Source organism: Melanostigma gelatinosum (assembly GCF_949748355.1).
Source record: "Melanostigma gelatinosum genome assembly, chromosome: 17".
Taxonomy (NCBI): Eukaryota; Metazoa; Chordata; class Actinopteri; order Perciformes; family Zoarcidae; genus Melanostigma; species Melanostigma gelatinosum.
This window is the reverse complement of record NC_136650.1, coordinates 5,769,166-5,789,339: the sequence shown is the minus strand read 5'-3', so window position 1 is coordinate 5,789,339 and position 20,174 is coordinate 5,769,166. Positions and strand designations below refer to the sequence as shown.

General features: G+C 43.2%; 3 protein-coding genes across 3 annotated transcripts; all 3 read right to left on the bottom strand.

Moving 5' to 3' along the window:
* Positions 1-3,994: 3,994 nt before the first annotated feature.
* LOC306791745 (free fatty acid receptor 3-like) lies at positions 3,995-4,981 on the bottom strand (the record flags this gene model as incomplete). Its single annotated transcript, XM_079288613.1, has 1 exon — positions 3,995-4,981. The coding sequence occupies one exon, from the start codon at positions 4,979-4,981 to the stop codon at positions 3,995-3,997; it is 987 nt and encodes a 328-aa protein (XP_079144739.1).
* A 6,366-nt stretch (positions 4,982-11,347) lies between these two features.
* On the bottom strand, positions 11,348-12,349 carry LOC306791290 (free fatty acid receptor 3; the record flags this gene model as incomplete). Its single annotated transcript, XM_079287940.1, has 1 exon — positions 11,348-12,349. One exon carries the CDS (start codon positions 12,347-12,349, stop codon positions 11,348-11,350), a length of 1,002 nt encoding a protein of 333 aa, XP_079144066.1.
* Positions 12,350-14,991: 2,642 nt separating this feature from the next.
* tekt2 (tektin 2 (testicular)) lies at positions 14,992-17,602 on the bottom strand (the record flags this gene model as incomplete). The annotated part of the gene is made up of 9 exons (XM_079288330.1): positions 14,992-15,196; positions 15,356-15,435; positions 15,564-15,707; positions 15,859-15,966; positions 16,060-16,174; positions 16,285-16,428; positions 16,512-16,717; positions 17,191-17,316; positions 17,447-17,602. 9 exons carry the CDS (start codon positions 17,600-17,602, stop codon positions 14,992-14,994), a joined length of 1,284 nt encoding a protein of 427 aa, XP_079144456.1.
* Between the last annotated feature and the right edge of the window lie 2,572 nt (positions 17,603-20,174).

The window sequence follows — 20,174 nt, the reverse complement described above, 5'->3', positions numbered from 1 at the left end:
GTTTTTATGGTTGGACAGAGACGGGATTCTTGTTCGAAGTCGCCCACGGTTCACAACATTTTAATTCTGAGGATATATCCGAGCAGCTTGTCTCCCTTTGTTTGTCATGCTGGAGCTGTTTCCTAATGTCAGACATTACCAGCATTTCATTTTACTTGAAGAGAATTAGTCGTGGGCATGTCTAACATTGTTGGCTGACGCTCTGCTTGTTTTTTTGGAAGTCTATCTGGAGCCTTAGTACCTTTTTTACGGCGTACAGTAAATTCACCTCCGACAGAGCTGGACATCAGACGCCTTCGTCCTCAAGAAACACAAAGCATTTTTAAGTCTGAATTGAGATATATTTATATATAGAGGTATTAATGTAATGCACACACCACTTATTATTTTTTTTTAACAAAGTCCTGTTTGAAACGGAAGCCGTATGGAAATATGGCCGTGTAATAACCGTGGTGGTCTGTGATTTGATAATGCAATAGGTTTACTTGTGTGGAAAGCAAAGCTGATATGTATTTGCGGCGTCGGCCTGCTTTGTGGAGGGACCGCTGGGGGGCGGCGTCATTTTTGTGTCTCGCAAGTGATGGGATGAACCATCAACCCTCCTCCGTGTGAAGAACTCCCTCTGCTGTTGTTGTATCATCTCAAAAGCTCATCAAAGAAGTGGACTGTGAACTAGATCCATTTCTCAATGCACTTGCTAAGCAAAGCCTTTTTCAAAAAAAATTTCTTTGTTTTTTTAAAATTCTTCCCGCATATTCATGAGGGGAGCAGCAGGAGGGTTGAAAGTTCATCCTCGGACCGATTGTATCCGTAAACAGACTTGTGCCTTTCCTGATGGTGCTGAAACAATAACAAACTTAAGTAAATCAAAGAAATCTTAACTTTCAGAAAGGGCCCGCAGGCCCGAGTCTACGTTGACTAGTATATATTGATACATGACAATACTGTAAGGTGTGATTGTGTGTGTATTTGTTTTCCGTGTGCGTGTGTGTGGATACCTCCGACATATGCCAAGAACACAAAATATGCAGAACTGATCAGTGTGGAGCAGACAGGACCAAACGGCCTGTGGGGATCGGTTTAGTGGACGGGCACTCTGAAGCACAACCCAAAAACTAACATTTCTAACGAATGAAATAACAACAATTAGGGGAACACTCACGACTCTGTAGGTAACGAGTGGCTCAGTTTAGACGTTATGTAGCATTATTTATTTACCTTTATTTCTCTAGAGACTGCCTCTAAACCTGTTTTTTTTTTTTTTTTTGCTCCTTTCTGATTTCTGTGTTCATTCTTAAATGGACGGCAATAATGACGCAATTTTAAACATTTTCTGTGCAATCAGTTTGGCCTTCCCTCAGTGTATGCATGTCTCTAGCTCACCCCTCTTTAAGTTCCTTTATCTTTATTTAGACGTTTACAGACCAGCGACAGCTCTTCGGTTGAGTTGTTACTCCTCGAGTGCCCGCTTCCCATGTTGAGGGATTCCCCACAACAGTAAATCTCTACACTTCTGTGCTTGGCTGCATATCATACACAAAGAAAACAATGTTTGGGTTTCACAGTATATTCATGTTTTTTTTGCTGATTAATAAATGGTGTCACTTTTAGAAGTAAAACTGTACGTCAAGACCTTTTTTTTTTTTTTTCTTTTTTTTTTTGTTGTCTTAGCTCTTATCTGATCCTGGTCCTACGTTGAGCCTTTTTATTTGGTTGTCATATTTAATTTTTTTGGAATAAATACTCTGTGTATGAAACATGTGTTCTGTTTTTCATATTAACACATCGGAAGGATGTGTCGGCATAAAATGGAAAGGTTTAGAGAGCAGCGAAACGCGCTCACAGACCGGCACTGTATTCTGTCTGCACTTTCAATTTCTATTGAAGTTACATTTTCTTCAATGTCTAAGGGGGACGGCACACCCCAAAATGAAAAAATACATATTTTATGATTTTTGGAAAGAGACATTGCTGTTTTTCAAACCACAAGCCGAGTGCCCCTAGGCAACTCCCACCAAAGCAATCTAGATTGATAACTAGCACCACATGGAAGAGGGCTGAACTTCATAGAACTGTATGAATTATAGGCGTGCACGGTAAACTAATAAAGCAACTCGGTGCACTGCTGAACCAACAGGCCTGGCTTCACCTGGCCGTGCAGTACACAACAAGACACTATAAAGGGATGCCATCTGTATGTTTATGCACTCCACCTTCATAGGAGCACTGCGTTCATTATGACTGACGGGAAATGACGAGAAGGCGGTATCAGCGAAAGACATACTTTATAACTCTTCCTTTGTGTAATCTCTGTGTTTACACTTCCTGTCGGTCCGTACTTATAACTCCAAATTAGCTCGGCGGTGCACCGTCTCCACTTCCTGCTTATGTAACATCCTCTGGTTTTTAATTGTTTAATCCCGCTCTCCTATAAAACACTCAACTTTGATTAAACAGTGTCCTCGTTGCACCGTGAGTCACAGGATACACGGTATGTATGTTTCCTGATGTCAGTGTCCTGCTTCAACCTGCACTTCTACACCGTGGATGGGCATGAAACTCCCAGTAATATTTTTCCACATGTATTCAAATTTTAAACTTCTTTTAAAGATGATTTCAATGATCAACACGTTACGCTGCGTAATGTTACAATCCTCTCAGAAATCAGGTTTTGTCCGTCAGTCTGGCATGTGAGTCGGCTCTAAAAGCTACAATATCCTGGAGTTTTGAAGCAGGAACAAGCTATTTTGGGCACCCCCTTGTTCCAGAACTAAAATATGTAAAACTGTGTACATAGATACTTACTATTAATAAATATGTACTAATTACGAGTCCATCAGGAAACATCCAATCAACCCAGCTAAAAATCCAGTGACGAGCACCGCTAACGGCAGGTAGAAGTTAAAGATTGAGATGTTGAGAATTAATATGCACAATCTGCATATTAAACAATTTCACTTTTAATTTCTGGGTCATTACCTCCGCCAGGAGAATCATGCGATTACTCGTTTGTGCGTTCCTGAGTGAGTGTGCACCTCTGTGTCTGTCCACGACCAACATCAAACAAACACGGGACTTTCAACCAGAAGGCCTGTGTTCAAGTCCTGAAGTATCGTTGAGTTATTTTGAAGTTTGATGGTTTTTTTGGTACTTATGTTACATTGTTCACATTTTGCTGGATTTACCTTCTACCAACCGATCCTTCCTAAGCCCCGCCCACCATGGTGCTGTCACAACGACAACGAGATGAACCATATCGAGTACATTACATTGTAATTTCAAGGCCAACCAAAGTTTTTCCAAAACCGAGTTCATTGCCACGGTAGTGGAGCGTCACAGGGTGACTCGCTGGGCTACCCAGTGTGTTAGAAAGTGGCACCATGTGAACATGTTGCCCATTGACTTCCTGCTGAATTCTCTCTCACAACTCTCAACTGTACGACGACGCCGTTTCTTCCCAACTGCCACAACGAATCGTATTAACTTACTCACAATAACTTGTGCACAACTGATGGCTTGACCTGAAACAGTCACATCCACTATACTTGAGTATTGACCCTGCATTGATGGCTAATAAAGGTAACACTTTGGAACAGCAGACTTCAAAAATGCACTAAATTGAAGCTTTGAATATTGCAGCTTGACACAAACAGAATCAGCAGATAAATAACTGAGAAACAAACTTGCACATTGAAATGAGTACTGCATCCCTTTCAAGCTCTGGAGCAAGTGAAGCACTTTGGGCTACATGTTTGTGTGAAAGCTGCTTTATAGATTAATAAAGTTAAGTTTAAAGGTACCAACATGACGTAAAACAAGGACACAAACTTCTCTGTTAGCCACAGTGATTAGTTATTCTAAGATTGGCCCGAAGCCTCTTTCATTAGTGTGTAAAAACAATTCTCAACTATTAATTTTGTCCATATTTTTTTGCATGAAATAAACAAACATACCATCAAAAAGACATTTACGTTTAAAAATGCCTCCAAAACTTTCAAGGAAGAGGAGCTTCCTTGTATTTGTCAGTCTTGGAGGGTCTCTGGTGAGGAGCCCCTCCACACCTCAGGATGTGCAGCTTTGCCATGATGCTCCTGAAGCAGTGGTTCAACATGCTTCTGACAGCCGCCGAGGAGAAGTAGAAGATAATGGGATCCAGGCAGGCGTTGAAGGTGCTGGACAGCAACGCCACATTCCTCCACTCCTCACTCTCCTTGCGAGCGAACCCCACCACGTGGGAGGCGTTGTAAGGCCCAAAGCAGACGGCGAATACTATCAGTGTGCCGAGCGCCAGACCGATGGCACGCAGCCTCCGGCGCCTGCCGATGTTCGGAAGACGCGACAGGATGAGGATGAAGTTGACGTAGCAGAAGCAGCAGATGATGAAGGGGACGCAGAAGAGAACAAGGAAGAGCTCCAGGCGGACCGGCAGCACGATCTCGAGCTCGTCCTGGGTGAAATTCTGGTAGCATGTGGGCGGAGGCCCGGCAGACTTGTTGGTGCTGCCATTTCTGTTGTCACTGTCTGCTTCATTGCTCCACTGGGTGTAGGGCATGATGTAGACGATGCTGAGGTTCACGGAGGTCACCACCCAGAACAGGATGCTGGCCAACACGGCGTAGCGAGGTCTGCGACACATGGCATACCTGAGGGGGAAGGCGACCCCCAGGTAGCGCTCCACACTCACAGCCGTGAGGAGCAGGGTGCTGTTGTAGATGGTGACGTAGAACAGGAAACCGGTGAAGGGACACAGGGCGTAGGGAAGCAACCAGACCATGCCGTCGGAGGCCTCCTTCATCTTAAACGGCAGGTTAGCCAGGAAGATGAGGTCGGAGATGGTGAGGTTGAGGAGGAGGATGTCTATCGGGGCTGCCCGGCGACGCACCTTGCGGCAGAAGGTGAAGAATGCCAGGATGTTGGCAGGGACCCCCATCAGGAAGGTGACTATGTAGACGGACAGCAACAGCTGACGACTGCGCAACATGGCGGCTGCTCACACCAAGGACGGACTCGCTCAGACACTGGACGCAAGAAAACAGAAATCATATCAGCAAAGAATTCAAGGGGGATTTTGCTGAATAGTTCATATTTTAGAGAGACATTCCCTCTTTTGAATCTGTGATTCAGTGGGCTTTCTAAAGTTTGGTCTGGTTTTGGCTCTAGGGTTAGCAATGTCGTTCGACCCACCACTTTGGTAAAAACTGAAATATTTCAATAACTACTGAATGGTTTGCCATGGGATTTTGTACAGACATTCATGGTCCCCAGAGGATGACTTTGCTCATCCGCTGACTTTTCCTGTGGTGCCACCATCGGGTTGACAGTTGTGGTTTTGAGTAAGATGTCTCTGCAACTAACAGGTTCTTCACACACAACCTCAAAGCCTGGCTCATTAACAACCAGCTGTGTCAGCACTAACAGTCTCATGCCTGCCATGTCCGTATGTAGCCTGTCTGTCTGTCTGTCTGCCTGTCTGCCTGTCTGCCTGTCTGCCTGTCTGCCTGTCTGCCTGTCTGCCTGTCTGCCTGTCTGCCTGTCTGCCTGTCTGTTTGTCTGCCTGTCTGTTTGTCTGCCTGTCTGTCTGTCTGCCTGCCTGCCTGCTTGTCTGTCATGTTTGATCCTGTGTCTGCAGGATTGTATTGCACAGCTCTGTTTGCTTGTTTTTGTGTTGTTGTCTTTTTAAACAGTTTTTAAATGTTTAAATGTTTTTAGCGGCTTCTAACACCGTGCCCAGGGACAACGGTTGAAAATTAGCTTTTTTAGCTAACACTGTCACATTTACAGTCATGTTTTTATTAATGTGTGCTGTCGATTAATGGGAACTGTACCTGTACAAATAAAATCTAAATAACTGTAAAATAAATAACGGACCGATTGCCATGCATTATTGTGCAGACATTCATGGTCCCCAGAGGATGAGTTGTAATCAGGTACATATTGTCTTTGTCCAATGCTTTGGTTTTTGACCAATTACCTGCAAAACTGATGACATTCTCATCAGCCTCAGCTGTATTCTGTTTCATTGTATGCACCTTTATTTTTGTTGAAAGAAATCATGAAAGTGGCGTTCATTTGTGAAGATTAACTTGCTGATCAAAACGTATCAAAAGTGTTTGTTTGCCACAGAAAAATTCCATTGACTTTTAGACCGGGGAACCAGTGCGATGCTAACAAATATCATCAAAAATATCATCTCTGCAGCACGATATGCCTGCTCAACATGATAACGTTGCCATTGTGAGCATGTAAACATGTAAACATGCTTACCACAGAAAAATCCTTCAACTACTTCACGAAGGAAACCCTGCATGTACAAGATCAAGCACATTACATTCATCTGAATATAGATTTATAGAAAAACTAAAAATCAGATCCTCTGTAAAGGCAATGAGTAAAATTAAAATTGGTAAAAGTTACTCCTGAAATGCCTCAAAAAGTTAGAGGCAACGATGAATTAATTACTCAAATAAACCCTTTTAGCAATTGCAAGTAAAGACGTAGATATGTTGCTTCAAATATCTCACAAACCGTCTGTGTTTGATAAAGTCTTCCTCTTTAAAACTTCACAGACTCTTTCAATTGAAATCAGGGATTTAAGTTGATATGTGCAACTTGACAAAGGTGAGAATACAGAAATCGATATGAAAAACCCTGCGTGAGTTTGGTTGTTGAGGGATATGTTACACTAAATATTCTTTTTTGTATTTCTTATTCTCAATAAATCCCATGAAAAGACTAAAACCAGCAATATGTTAGCCTGTCTTTAAATACTTTCCACTTCTCTACCCCGTCTGTGGCACTCAGCCCAAAGCCCACTGGTTCATACTGACAAAGGACATCTTTAAAAAACAAAATGTAAAAGTCACAAATACGACATTTACATTTCTCTAAAAAGGCTAAATCATTTCTCTAGTTTTTTTTTTCTTTAGCATATTTGACTAAAATAGGAGAAAATCTCTTAACTATTTCCAGATGCTGTGAGCATTAGGACAGGGTTTGTGGGATTTCCGAATAATAAACTACAGTGCACAGGATCATGTCAATGTGTGTGGCTCATTAATGTTTTGTTTTTTTAACCACGAGTGAATTTTGAACTGCGATGATCATACCTGCGTCTCGGTGTCCTCGTATTATATTGTATTTAGTTTTTGTTGTAATTGTATTTGTTGTATTTGGACTCATGTGTCTGTTGATAAAAGTTGAACAATGTGTTTTGAACAGCAACAATGGAAGTCTTTGACACAGAGGAAGAAGCTACAAGGCTTCGTACACATGGACTGCTGTTCAAATCAAAGCTTCGAATTCCAGCATTTACCTCTCGCAGTTTTACCCAGCTCCTCACTATCAAACAAGACCCCCATCGGTTTCAAACATGAGACAAAATATAAATATACATCATTGATAAGTTACTGAGAAGTGTGACTAACTCACCTCTTTAAGGCTTGAAAAGCCAGACTCTCCATCACCGGCCGTCCTGTCTGATGCTGCAGCACTCTGGCAGCGTGCTTCGCCTTCTGGAAACATGTTTGATCGGATCACAAGCACGTCCTACTGTATATCTGCTCCCTCACCATCAATGGGGGGGGGGGGGGGATTTAATAAGCTCCTGGACCCAATCTTTGTTGTCCTCACTGTCCAAACAACGTTTCACAGCAACCGCTCCAAAGTGATATCGGTGGAAATGTGTCGCAATAACGTTTCTTTGATGGTGACAAAGAGAAGAGCAGATGTTGAATCTCTGACTGTGGTGAGGAACTACATGTTCCCATGTACATGTTCCCATGTCCCATGTTCTACATGCACTCTACATGTTGTCCCATGTTCTACATGCACTCTACATGTTCCCATAAAAATTGCAATTTGTATTTTGTATTCACAGCAACGCTGAACAACAATGTAGTGGCTACAAAGTTACACCTTTCTTTTGTTACTTCTATTTACAGATGAGTTTGAAATCAGGAGACTTCATCTCTTATGAGTGTTTATCTTTTTTTAAAAACCCAACATAATCCCTTTATGTAGCAAATATTATGTATTTCATTTAAAGGGGTTCTGCATTGACAGTGAAATAAAGGAAAAACGAATTCAATACGATACAAACAATCAAGGGAGCTGTAAATGTGCTTGTGTAATAAGGACTTTAATACTGTTACGTACAAACCTGCTAATAAATATGCTTTAATTAAATTCAGTGGCGGCTGGTCAATAGAGGGCTGGTCAATAGAGGGCCATGGGGCATGGCCCCACCATGAGCCACACAAAAAAAGAAAAGAAAAAAATAAAATTATAATAATCATAAATTATACAAATTGTCAACATTTGTGTTTTTCAACTATGGAATGTACCCAGTAATGTGTGTAAAATATGATATCTGCGCAAAATATATGCTTTTCCTGCTCGTCCTCTCCGCCTGTGTGCTCTCTGCTCGTGCTCTCTGTCTGTGTGCACGACACTCTGAGAACGCGCAGCTTGGGGGGCCTGATCGTTTTGGCCCAAAAGAGGCGGGTCTATGAAGCAGTTTAGCCAATTGCTGATTCAAGATATAAATGAGTGACATACAATTTAGCCAATCAGCGCCCTCAAATAGATTCAGCTTGGGGCCAGAACGATCAGGCCCCCCTCGCTGCACGTTCTCGTCAGGAGAAGTCTCTACAGGCGCCTGCGCCAGCGCGAGCACTCCTCCTCCAAGACCCGTTTGAGAGGAGAACTTTGAGGAGATTCTGCAGCCAAAGAGCTGATATCAGATCAGCCTGACCTTACAATCAAGGCAAGGCAAGGCAAGTTTATTTCTACAGCACATTTCAACAACAAGGTAATTCAAAGTGCTTCACATGAAACCATTAAAAGCATAAAGGCAAAAGTAAAGGAGATTTAAAACATACATTGAAACAATAATCGATGTCTCCCTGAGACATTACGCTGCACGCAATCAACCATACACTGCCGCAATTCTGCAATTACTCGCACACAAACCACGTCTGGAAAAGATCTCTGCCGATCTGCGTTTTATAGTGTATGCCTTGCACGAACTCGGTCCCGGAGGAAATGTCGACATATTGTGCACTTTCTAAATTTGAATCGATGTCTCCCTGAGACAGCAGACTCACGGGAAAGGGAAGCAGTACATGCGAAGCTTCTGTACTAGCTGTACACCAGACAGGTTTGGCTAGCTGGATGACATCATGCTAATAATTTATTTAGCTTTTTAAAACAACGGGGACGGATCCAGCACGGACAGTTACGGGAGTGAGGGATGAGGAGGTAAGGAAACATGAGAACACCAGGGTAGGGAGTGAGGGATGAGGAGGTAAGGAAACATGAGAACACCAGGGTAGGGAGTGAGGGATGAGGAGGTAAGGAAACATGAGAACACCAGGGTAGGGAGTGAGGGATGAGGAGGTAAGGAAACATGAGAACAGCAGGACACACATGAGAACTCTGTCAAGCTACATATTATGCAAAGTGAACATCTTTTCTTCTACATAGCTGTCCTCAGTCTCATCTGCTGAACTTGGTCATGGAGGCATCAACATGTAATAGAGATGTTAAATTAACAGTGAAAACTCATCATCGCTTAATTTAACATCAGTATTCATAATTACACTTCATGTTTACTTCTCCTGATCTTTACCTCCTATAACAAGGTCCATAGGGGCATCTCAATAAATGAACATGTTATATTATGTTATATAAGTGTTATTTACTGATTGTTTTCGTGTTGGAATACATGTTAAATATTTAACTGCCAAGTAATAATGCGTGTTTGATACTTACACTGTTTTTGCATTAAATCATACTGGGATGTTTGCTGAAATTGATAAGATGGCTCTACCTAGAACATTTACCACCAGCCGCCACTGATTCAAATGAATGTATGTTTTGGCATAAGAGCCAAACATGAAAACCTAATTTCACATCAATTCACCAAAGTAGCAACAGAATTTCCCTTCAAAATATGATCAATAGTTATTCCAGGAGCTGACTTACCCGTTATCTGTCACCACCACCGGCGTGCATTCCAGTTCACTCTTCAAATGTATTTTTTAAAATGTATTTCATAGTTTTTTTTTAAACTTTTGAATATTGGATGTTTACTTTGTATTATTTGTATTTATTTGATTGTTTCCATGTCCTCATCGCCTCATTTGGTTTTGACATTCTATTGTCTCCGCCAGGAGGATCATGCGATCGCTGTGTGTTTGTGCGCGCGTCCGTGCGCGTGAGTGAGTGAGTGTGCACCTCTGTGTCTGTCCACGGCTAATCTGCTGCATTATATTTGTGCTGCCCAGTAATGTCTGTATGCTCAAGGGACACGTGTGGTTTCTCAAAACACCTTTTATTGCATGTTTTATGCAGCCATTAACTGCCTGCTGACTCCTCACTCACTATACTCACCACAGGGGCCCGTCAGTGATAACACACAGCTGAGTGCCTCCCTAACACCCCCATCTGCTGCTTTGTGGAGAACAGTTCATGCTGTGTTTGGCTAACAGCTGACAGATCTACCAGCACACACACACACACACACACACACACCGCTGTACATCGCCACATGTATCGCTGCTCGCACTCTTTGTGAATAATGCAAGCGTGCCATTGTTGTTTTTACAGTCACGGTTTTACATTATCATCAAACCTTTGAAAATGTGTATTCAATTTTAATATGTCATATATTATAATACTTGATTTAAAGTAGATATCTAGATATAAAACGCCCATTCCTTGATAACATCATTCTTAAGATCAGTTTAATTCTAAACTTCATTGGCTTCACCTTCCATTTGAATGTGTTTGTTGTAGCAGGAAGATAGAAATATTCATTCAAATGATGCTGTATTCCTCTAAGGACAACAGACAACATTACAAAATACATTTGTAAACAACACGCTATATTTTGACGGACATTTCTGAACATTTTACAGGTGAACAAACGTAGAAGATGATTAACATGTTCAGAAACCAAGCAGTAAATGCACCAACAGATATTCATTAAATGCACAACTAATACATTTTGACTCGTCACAGCAGGAAAAACGCATTGAAAACACTTTCCAAAAGAGAACATGACGTAGTTTGTAGTGTTTCCCCGGTTAGAGCTTGGAGCAGTGAGGGACAGACACCAGATGGAGCCATTTGTCATCATCATCTGGTGTTAAGTTCAGCAGCGTTCCCACTGACTGGTTTAAAACTTAGACTTATAATCGTCTTTTGACATCTTATTTTTAATCTGAAGAAAAAAGGTGATTTGCTGGTGTTAGGAGGAGGTACACTGGATCTTATCCTTCAGTGGTGATGCTAGATCTTCTGGAGGACGAATGTTTTTCATCCGGTGTCTCCGCCCACTGTGACCTCACTCCTGACTTTCTTTCGTCACCTCTGCCCCCGCCTGGCTCCTCTCAGATAGCGTGTGTGGCGCCCTGACATTTGCAGCACCGTTGGTGCTGTTGCATCGATGCCGACTCCTCTCGATCCGGCTCAGTTGGCTTTGCCGGCCACAGATTCTTCCCGCGATCCCCCTCGGCACCGCTGGCGACAGCATCAGCATGACCACAGGCTCCAGGAAAACATTACAGGAGCTCGTCAGCATGGCGTACGTCCTCCACTCGACGTTTGCCTTCAACACAAACCCCACGATGTGCGAGGTGTTGTAGGGCGCATAGCACACCACAAACACGGCCAGCGTGGAGAGAGCAACAGTCAGGACTCTCCTCTTCCCAATGGGGCGCAAGTTTGAGCGCCACACCAGCGTGACGCAGCGCAGCGTACAAAAGGACGTCACGATAAGGGGCAAAAAAAAGAAGACGACGGCCATCTCCAGGCGTAGGGGCAGCAGGATGGCCAGCTGGGAGGCGTTGAAGTGGTCGTAGCAGGCTGAGACATCGTCCTTAATGGACACAAAGTTCGCCCCTCCTTCGGCCACGAGGGAGAAACTGAGGTGGAGGAGCACCACGAACCACAAGGCCGCGCTGATGAAGCAAGAGATCCGAGCACGGCGGTACCTCTTGTAGATAATCGGGAAGGCGATGCTGAGGTAGCGCCCCACTGTCACGGCGGTGATGAACAGGCAGCTGCCGTACAGCGAGGAGTAGAGGAAGAAGCTGTAGACGGGGCACATGGGCGCTGGCAGCGTCCAGTCCTGAAGCAAAGTCTCCAGAGCCTTGACGGGCAGCCAGGCCACGAGCACCAGGTTGGCCAGGCAAAGGTTGAGTGCGTAGACCACGTTGGGCGTGGCGCCACGCTTGCAGGCCTTGCGCGCATACACGATCAGGACCAGCACGTTGGCGGGGAGGCCCAGCAGGAAGGTGAAGGTGTAGACGGACAGGGCGACGTAATCCTTGGAAGACACCTGCATGTTTTCAACAGCTGCCGAGAGCCACAGGAAGTCCGGCCAAAGGGAAGCGCTGGCTCCAATTCACCATGACAAGAGTGAAACTTCAAAACAGGAAAGGTCAGGACTACGACGAGCTATTTGATGGGTAGTTAGGTGCACGGTTGTGTCCTCTCCATTTATTAACCACGTCTTCCAAGAGACAGATTCTCCATCGGTGGCAGCTGCTGTAGGTCCAGGGTTTGTCAAACTCAGCTCTGAGACGTAGACAACAACTCTGAGACTGGAAAAAAGGAGGCGGTGGCCACAAGGTGGGCAGGAAGGGGGCGAGGCGCACACGACATTGAGACAGAGATGCAGATAAGGAGACGCATCCACTCATGCAGAAGGGGTCATTTAGCAGGCACCAGGCTGCCTTAATTGCCCTCTCAGTGAAGGGCAACAGACAGGTAGCATCTGGGCCCTTAAGTGCAATGATTCAGGCTAATTCAGCGTGTCAGGAAGCACATGTCCATCCCCTTAAAGCCCAAGCTGGCTAAATGAACTGGAGGGCCAGGGCAGTAAAGTCATAAATGTGCTGAAGTTGATGGTCGATGCGAGGACAGGATGGGTTGGGCTTTGGGAAAGGTCTTGTTTGTGGCGCGTTGGCCGCTTTTCACAGTTTTATGGTGGAGAATGAGTTCTTTACTGAGCATGTGTGAAAGGTGGGTGTGCCACGCAAAAGGGCCGTTTGGTGTAGAAAATGGAGCAGAAAATCACCGTGGCTTGTTGCAGGAGCATTTTATTGGGAGCAGGATGACGGATACCAAGAAGTGTTTTTTCCGGGAAAAGACCTGCAGCAGATCAACACATGCAAGCTGTTTGATTAGTGCATTGATCCACTGCTCAAAACAAACGTGTTTATAGTTACTCTTCTGATGTCTGGGGAAGTAATTACAACATATTTACCATATTTATTAGCAGAAGTGAAAGCGACATTAGCACCGGCGTCATTCACCTTTCATATTTTTTCCCGGTTTTGTTTTTCAGGAGCTTACAGTGGGTGCTTCCATCATGAGGGCCATTAGATTTGCTCCAGCTAAGTTGTCAGTCACAGAAGCCAGAGCTTTGAAGAAAACTGATATGACTGAAGCAATGATTCAATTTGCTCATGTTGGAAAAAAGGCATGACAACTTGTTCGAATGTTCTTATTTCCCTTAATTCCAAATATTTTCACAAGTAGTAAGCAAGAAGGACCGTGTGTAGGATGTTGGGGGATTTATTGGCAGAAATGAATTATAATATTTATAACTATGTTCGTGTTAAATCATCTGAAAGTAAGAATCGTTGTTTGTGTCAGCTGAGAATGATCCCATCATATCTATATATAGAAAAACCAAACACTGGCTCTAGCTAGAACCTTTCCCTTTATGTTACCTGAAGGCCACCGTAGTTCTCTGACGCTTGGAAAGGAGGGGGTGAGCAGAGTAGTATTCAGTTGGATGCAATCTGCAAACTCACCACTAGATGCCACTAAATCCCACACACTGCTCCTTTTAAGGAGATCTACGGCCATTTGCAAAATTCGACAACATGTGACAATAACATTGAGAGCACAAAGGGGAATGAGCTGAATTATACTTGACATCTTAAGTTTGAGACGTCCCTCTCTGCTTCTCAAATATTGATTGAACTTTCCCAGGACGTGACAAAAACATAGGAACTCTGAATTGAGGTGGTATTGTTAAACTTATTTGACCTGCAAAATTGAATTTTGTGCCACTTGTGGAAACAAGTTGTGAACACACATTGATGTATCATCTTATAAGTTGTTATGGCAGCGGAGAAATATTATCGTTCATTTGGAGTCCTGTTTGTGTCCACCTGATGAAGGTAAGTCAGATATTTACTCTGGTTTGGTTCTGTTTTTGGTCTCCACTCACCCTCTTTAGCTGCTAAACACTCCACTATTCACTAACTAGTCTGTGACTGGGTCTGTCTGCTGTTTGGTGCTGATCTGGTGGGTGTACAGTGTTCAGTGGGTTTTTTGCTCTTCGTTAGTCTGAAATACACTTTCCAGTGTCGATGCTAACTATAAACATAACTTTAAACTCTCTAAATTACAATCGAAATATAATTCGACATTATTGCATGATTTTACTGTCAGCTGTGTTGCATGTTAGGACCGGTGCTTTTTATCTCAGAAGTTGCACAGATACATAATCATTTAATGTCATTTCTTGTCTTTTTCTGTGACTTTGGGATCCAGCATCTGCCTACAATTATAATAATCAGACTTTGTGTACAAGTGTATCACATAACAAAAAGGAGAGAATACTTTTCACATCATCAAAATTATGCAAAAAAACATTTTTGTGAACATATATTCAGACGCCAGAAATATCTTTATTACCAAATATTCAATTAATACGAGAGGAAACTAGCATATAATCCACATTACAGTTACTTTGTGATTATTAACACAACACAGAGCAAATGAACCACACAAAGGTCTACACAGGTCAGAAGAATACTTCTGACCTGACCTGACCTGAAAATTGTCCTACAGCAGTAATGGTAATCTCAAGTGTGGACAGAAAAACACAAAGTGAAAGCTAAAAATGAAGGAATCACCCTAATGTATGTGTTGAGTTATGTCCCTTCACAAACTGGACCCCGTGTCGTGTTACTGAGCCAGCAGCTGCAGCTTGCTCCTGCCGCTGGAGTTCGTGAGTGGAACCAGCAGCACCGGGGTTTTCTCGGTGCTGGAGGTTGTTGGGAGGCGGGAGCGGGTGTTCACGCTCCGTTGTTCCAGAGACAGGGCTTCCTGTTTCCTGGAAAGATCCTGCAACATGCGGGAATGATGGAGCTTCATCTTCTGCATAGAGTGCCTGAGCGAGAAAAGCATGGGTGAAAGCTTGAGAGTGATTTCTTTCCCTTTTTGGCATTCAAAATAACCGCCATTAGACCCTTTTGATCTGTTGGTAGGATTTTGACATCCCTGTATGTGCAACCTATAAGATCCATTCGGTGATCTGACTCTGACTTACTGAGCTTCAGACAGCTTCTGTTTCAGAGCCCTGATTGTAGCCTCCAGCTGATGGACTTCATTAATGAGGCCGTGCTGCACCTGCAAACAAACAGGAAGGAAAAGATGAAGTCACTGAAGTACTGAAGTAACCGCAGTGACCTAACCTGGCGCCTAATCACTACCGTTACTTCTGCTTTGAAATACTACAGTACGTATTATATTCAAACCTCGTCTCTGCACAGATCCATGCCAGCTCTGCTGGTCCTGTTCTCCAGTCGCGTGTGAGCCAGTTTCAGGGAGGCCGTCTTTGCCTGCACATCTGCATCCAGGCCGTGGATGTCTCTCCCCATTTCTGCCATTTCATCTTCAGTCTGCAGGCGGTCAGAGACACTTAAACCACAAACAGCAATCTCTCACCAAGCAGGAACATGGCTGGATTAAAAACAGCTGCAACCCCTGCACACTTTATCTCAAATCCACGAGCAATAACAACCTGCTGTTATAAACTACTTGAGGACTCACATTTCTTATTTGCCACTCCAGCTCGTCGCGGGCCTGCTCTTCATGGTGAATGCGCTTACGAAGGGCGAACTCCGTGGCACGGCGCCGAGTGTCCAACTCATTCTGCAACTGAGGAAAACCAGGATAGAGGACCAATGAATTGCAAATGTGCCACATTTGACACGACAGAAGAAATGACGACAGGAACGACCTCATGCACACCTGGGCTCTGGTGAGACTCATGTCCTCCCTCATTTGCTGGGACACCTGCATGGCCTCCTGGGCACGGGCCTCATTATACTGGCTGAACTGGACCCACTCCTGGGGGGTGGAGGAACTACAACAAGGATATTTCAGTATTATGATGTTTCAATGAGGCGTGTGTCAACCAGGAGAGGTGAAAAAGAAAGCATTACTTCATCGTGCACACCCCCATCCCGAGTTTACCCCGACGGTATGCGAGTTGGGTTGGTCTTCAGGGAGATCTGAGGCGACTTGATAGTAAGCGACAGGCACGACATATCGATGTCCAGGGCGTCCATCTTGTTCTGGAGGTCAGCGGTCAGCTGGTGCCGAGCCTCCTGCAAAACACTACGATGGAGAACATTGGAAAAGTTGGTCGGAGAAAATACCTCCGCGGTGTTTGTTTTGCATCACGCCGTAGCTTCCCTCACCACAGCTGCTCGAAGGCCTCGTCGATGTGCTGCTGCAGAACGTGCTGCATTCTCTCAATCAGCGCCACCTCCTTCTTCAGCTGTTCGTCCACGGGGTCGACGGCGAGCTCGCACCCTCGCCGTCCGTCCCTCAGCGTCAAGCATTCGCCGCCGACCTCCAGGGGAACGGCAGTCGCAGCCAGGGCCTGCTCCGCTTGCTCTTTGGACTGTCCCAACACACACAGAGGCCGAGGTCAGTTACGTCAGAGTCGAGCAGCATCTATGCTCAGAATTCTTTTTGATTTTTAATATTGAATGATTCCAGGAATAGTGATCCTTTCTCTTAGGGAAACACACACACACACACATATATATATATATATATATATATATATATATATATATATATATATATATATATATATATATATATATATATATATATATATATATATATATATATATATATATATATATATATATATATATATATATATATATATATATATATATATATATATATATATATATATATATATATATATATATATATATATATATATATATTTACATATAAATATATATATATGTGTGTATATATATATATATATATTTATATATAAAAGGCTGACATCTTTGTACTATTATGAACATGGAATGAGACAAACTGAGTCGTTTAATAAGTGTTGGGATAAATCACCAGGGTCAGAGCCTCCATCTCTTCATCCACTCTCTGTGCGCAGGTTTCTAGCTCCTCTTTCTTCCGGGCAACATCCCACGCCCGGTCCCTCAGCCTGCGACAGGTATCGCTTTCATCCCAGGTGGTCTGCGGAGAAAAGAAAAAGAACCGGTTGACAACATGTGGACATATTAAGTCATGTGTGGACAATGCGTGGTGTTGTGCAACATTCTTCTTCCTGTAGAGACACACTGACTGTTCGCCAACATGAACCCACCTGACAGTTGGTCTCATTGCGTAGTGACCTCCCCTCCTGCCGGATCACACTGGAAACAAATCGCTCATGCTGAGCCGTGGCAGACAGCTGGTGGTTGTTGCTGTTCCACTCTGACACACTGTGGCGCAGGCCAGGCTTCACAGGAAGTGCAGACATCCTACTGCTGCGGCGACACGCAAACATCCAAATCACCGTATTGGTAGAGTACAGCTACATGTGCAGGATTTGTTTTGGATCGCATGTCAATGCCCTTGAGTTTCATAGTGAGCAGACACAGAAACAACAGAGCTACTTTGGTCAACATTTAAGACAGAGCGGTTCTTCAATTATGATTAACAGTTTGTAAAAATCATAATGTTCCTTTCAAAGAGGAAAGAGAAAGTATTCGGCCTTTGCCAGTAAAAGTCTGATGACGTCGTCCCATCCTGTGCACAGTCTGAATGAGCCAGAAAACACCACAAGTAGATGCAGGAGACCGATGAACAAAGTGCAGCATGGGAAAATTAAGTTTCCCTGAAATCATTTAGCACGAAGCTTTAATTGCATATTTAATTACATATTTCCATTTTGTGAGATTTGATACTTTCCTAAAGTTTCATGTGATTCTCCTGAGTAAATATAGTGCATGTATTGCTGTAGGCCTAGTTAAAACTACCTAACTTAGACCTTTTAGTTTAACTTACAAAGGTTACAATATTCAATGATATTATGTGACTCAGAGGTGAGTGTTGTTACCATATACACGCGTTTCATGTGACGCTTAATATTTTACGGTTCATTTGAATGCAGCATGTGAACTTAATGGGGCGTTTGCTAGAAGGACACTATTAACTTGTAACGGATATTATGTAAATGAGTTGAGGTGACGAGGCCGTAAAGTGTAGCTAGCTACCGAAACATGAAGCTGCTAGGTGTTGCTGCGGTTAACGAAGCTGAATTTAAAACACCGTGACGTCAAACATTTTGCATCTCAAAGTTGTTTTATTGAATTCTACTCACCGGAATTCTAGAAGGTTCAGATAGTCGGCGCGTGCTGGTTCCTCTGCACCAGGTTTCCTATAGCGACAAGTGCACGAGCCGTCTCCGGGGCAACGAGTCAACACACAACGCACGCGTGGAAATCTTTAGTAATTAAAACACCGTGGCAACGTTCGTGACGTCCCTCCTCTCCGTGACACCGTCAGCCAACAAGGAACGTAACGAAGGAAAAACTAATTTTGACACGTGTTGTTCCAGCTCGACCGTCGGGCGGAAACGTTACTATGCAACATTTTAAACACCACATTATGTGACGTCATTATGAATTTCAGCTGTATTGACACTTCAGAAGTTGTTTTTTAATCACACTTCCTCAGATAGCTTCTGTATCAATATGTGTCAAATACTGATGGTTGGGATTTGCCAAAATCACTGACATTGGAGCATCAACTACATGACGAAAGCCCAAAGTGTGGACCAGACTATAAAAACATCTGCATACAAGGTATTCCTATTATCATATCACAGTATTTGGTTAACAGCGATCTAAATGTGTAAACATCATTTTTAACACCCATCAAAATAAAGCTGAAATTCCTGTGAGGTCACAAAATCTGATGGGTCGTGGAATTTGGTGTGATAACGCTTCATCTTCAAAACGAAAAATACTGAAAAAGAGACACAAAACACACCCAAGTTTCATTTGACCACCTCGCTCGCTACACAAAATGGACCTGCGCCGACCAACACTCGGGTATAAACACTTCCGTTTTATTGTAGTATCAGATTTAGTCATGCCAGTGGTTATATTTTTCTCCATGCTGTGGTGACTTTCAGTGTATACAAAAGCTGGTTAGTTATAACTACCATCACTTGCATCCCAACTACCCTCAGCACATTCCTGACCGTGGTCCTTTTATGCTCTTCTGTCGGCAGCAACGGTTCCCAAAAGTTCAGAGATTAGGGAAGATTGTGGAAAAAAACAAAACACCTCAGGTACCCACGACAATGCAGCAATACTAGTGAGCCAATCAGAGGCTGGTCTCAAAACAAAACCCCAACCTCTTTCAGTGCATTTACACCAGTGACCTATTAAGCAGATATACAAACAAACTGTATTTTAATGCCTTGAAAATCATCATTTGTCTTTACATTGCACCTGATGTGGCCACCAGAGCGAGATGGAGACTGTGTCAAGACTTCATGGAGTCTGAACCACTTTGCCAATTACCTGAGCTATGTGAACGCCGAGATTCTCACAGTGGCTTCTATTAAGGCCTCGCACTGAACATATAAGCTGCACGCCTGTGCCTTCAAATCTGCTTTGACTGTCAGACATTTGTTTTGTTTTGCTTAGCGACCTTTGATGATGTTTATAGAGTTTGGGAGCACTGCCTGGTGCTTGGAGTGTCAGGGTAAAGTCACCTCAAATTGCACACAGATCAACGATATATACACGCGATCCACTGAAAAATATATCTGATTTGCCCATTATGAGTTTGTTGTTGGGGGAGGGGGGGGGGGGGGGTAAATAGTAGTAGAATCAGCTTCTCTTTCTGTGCACACATTCTTCAAACACAAATAAATTAAAAAGCAAAGAAGAGCTATCATTCGAGTCACATTTAGTAGTTTCAAACACAGCAAAAGTATATATATATATATATATATATATATATATATATATATATATATATATATATATATATATATATAAAAAAAAAAAATTAATAAAAAAAAAAGGAAAGGAGTA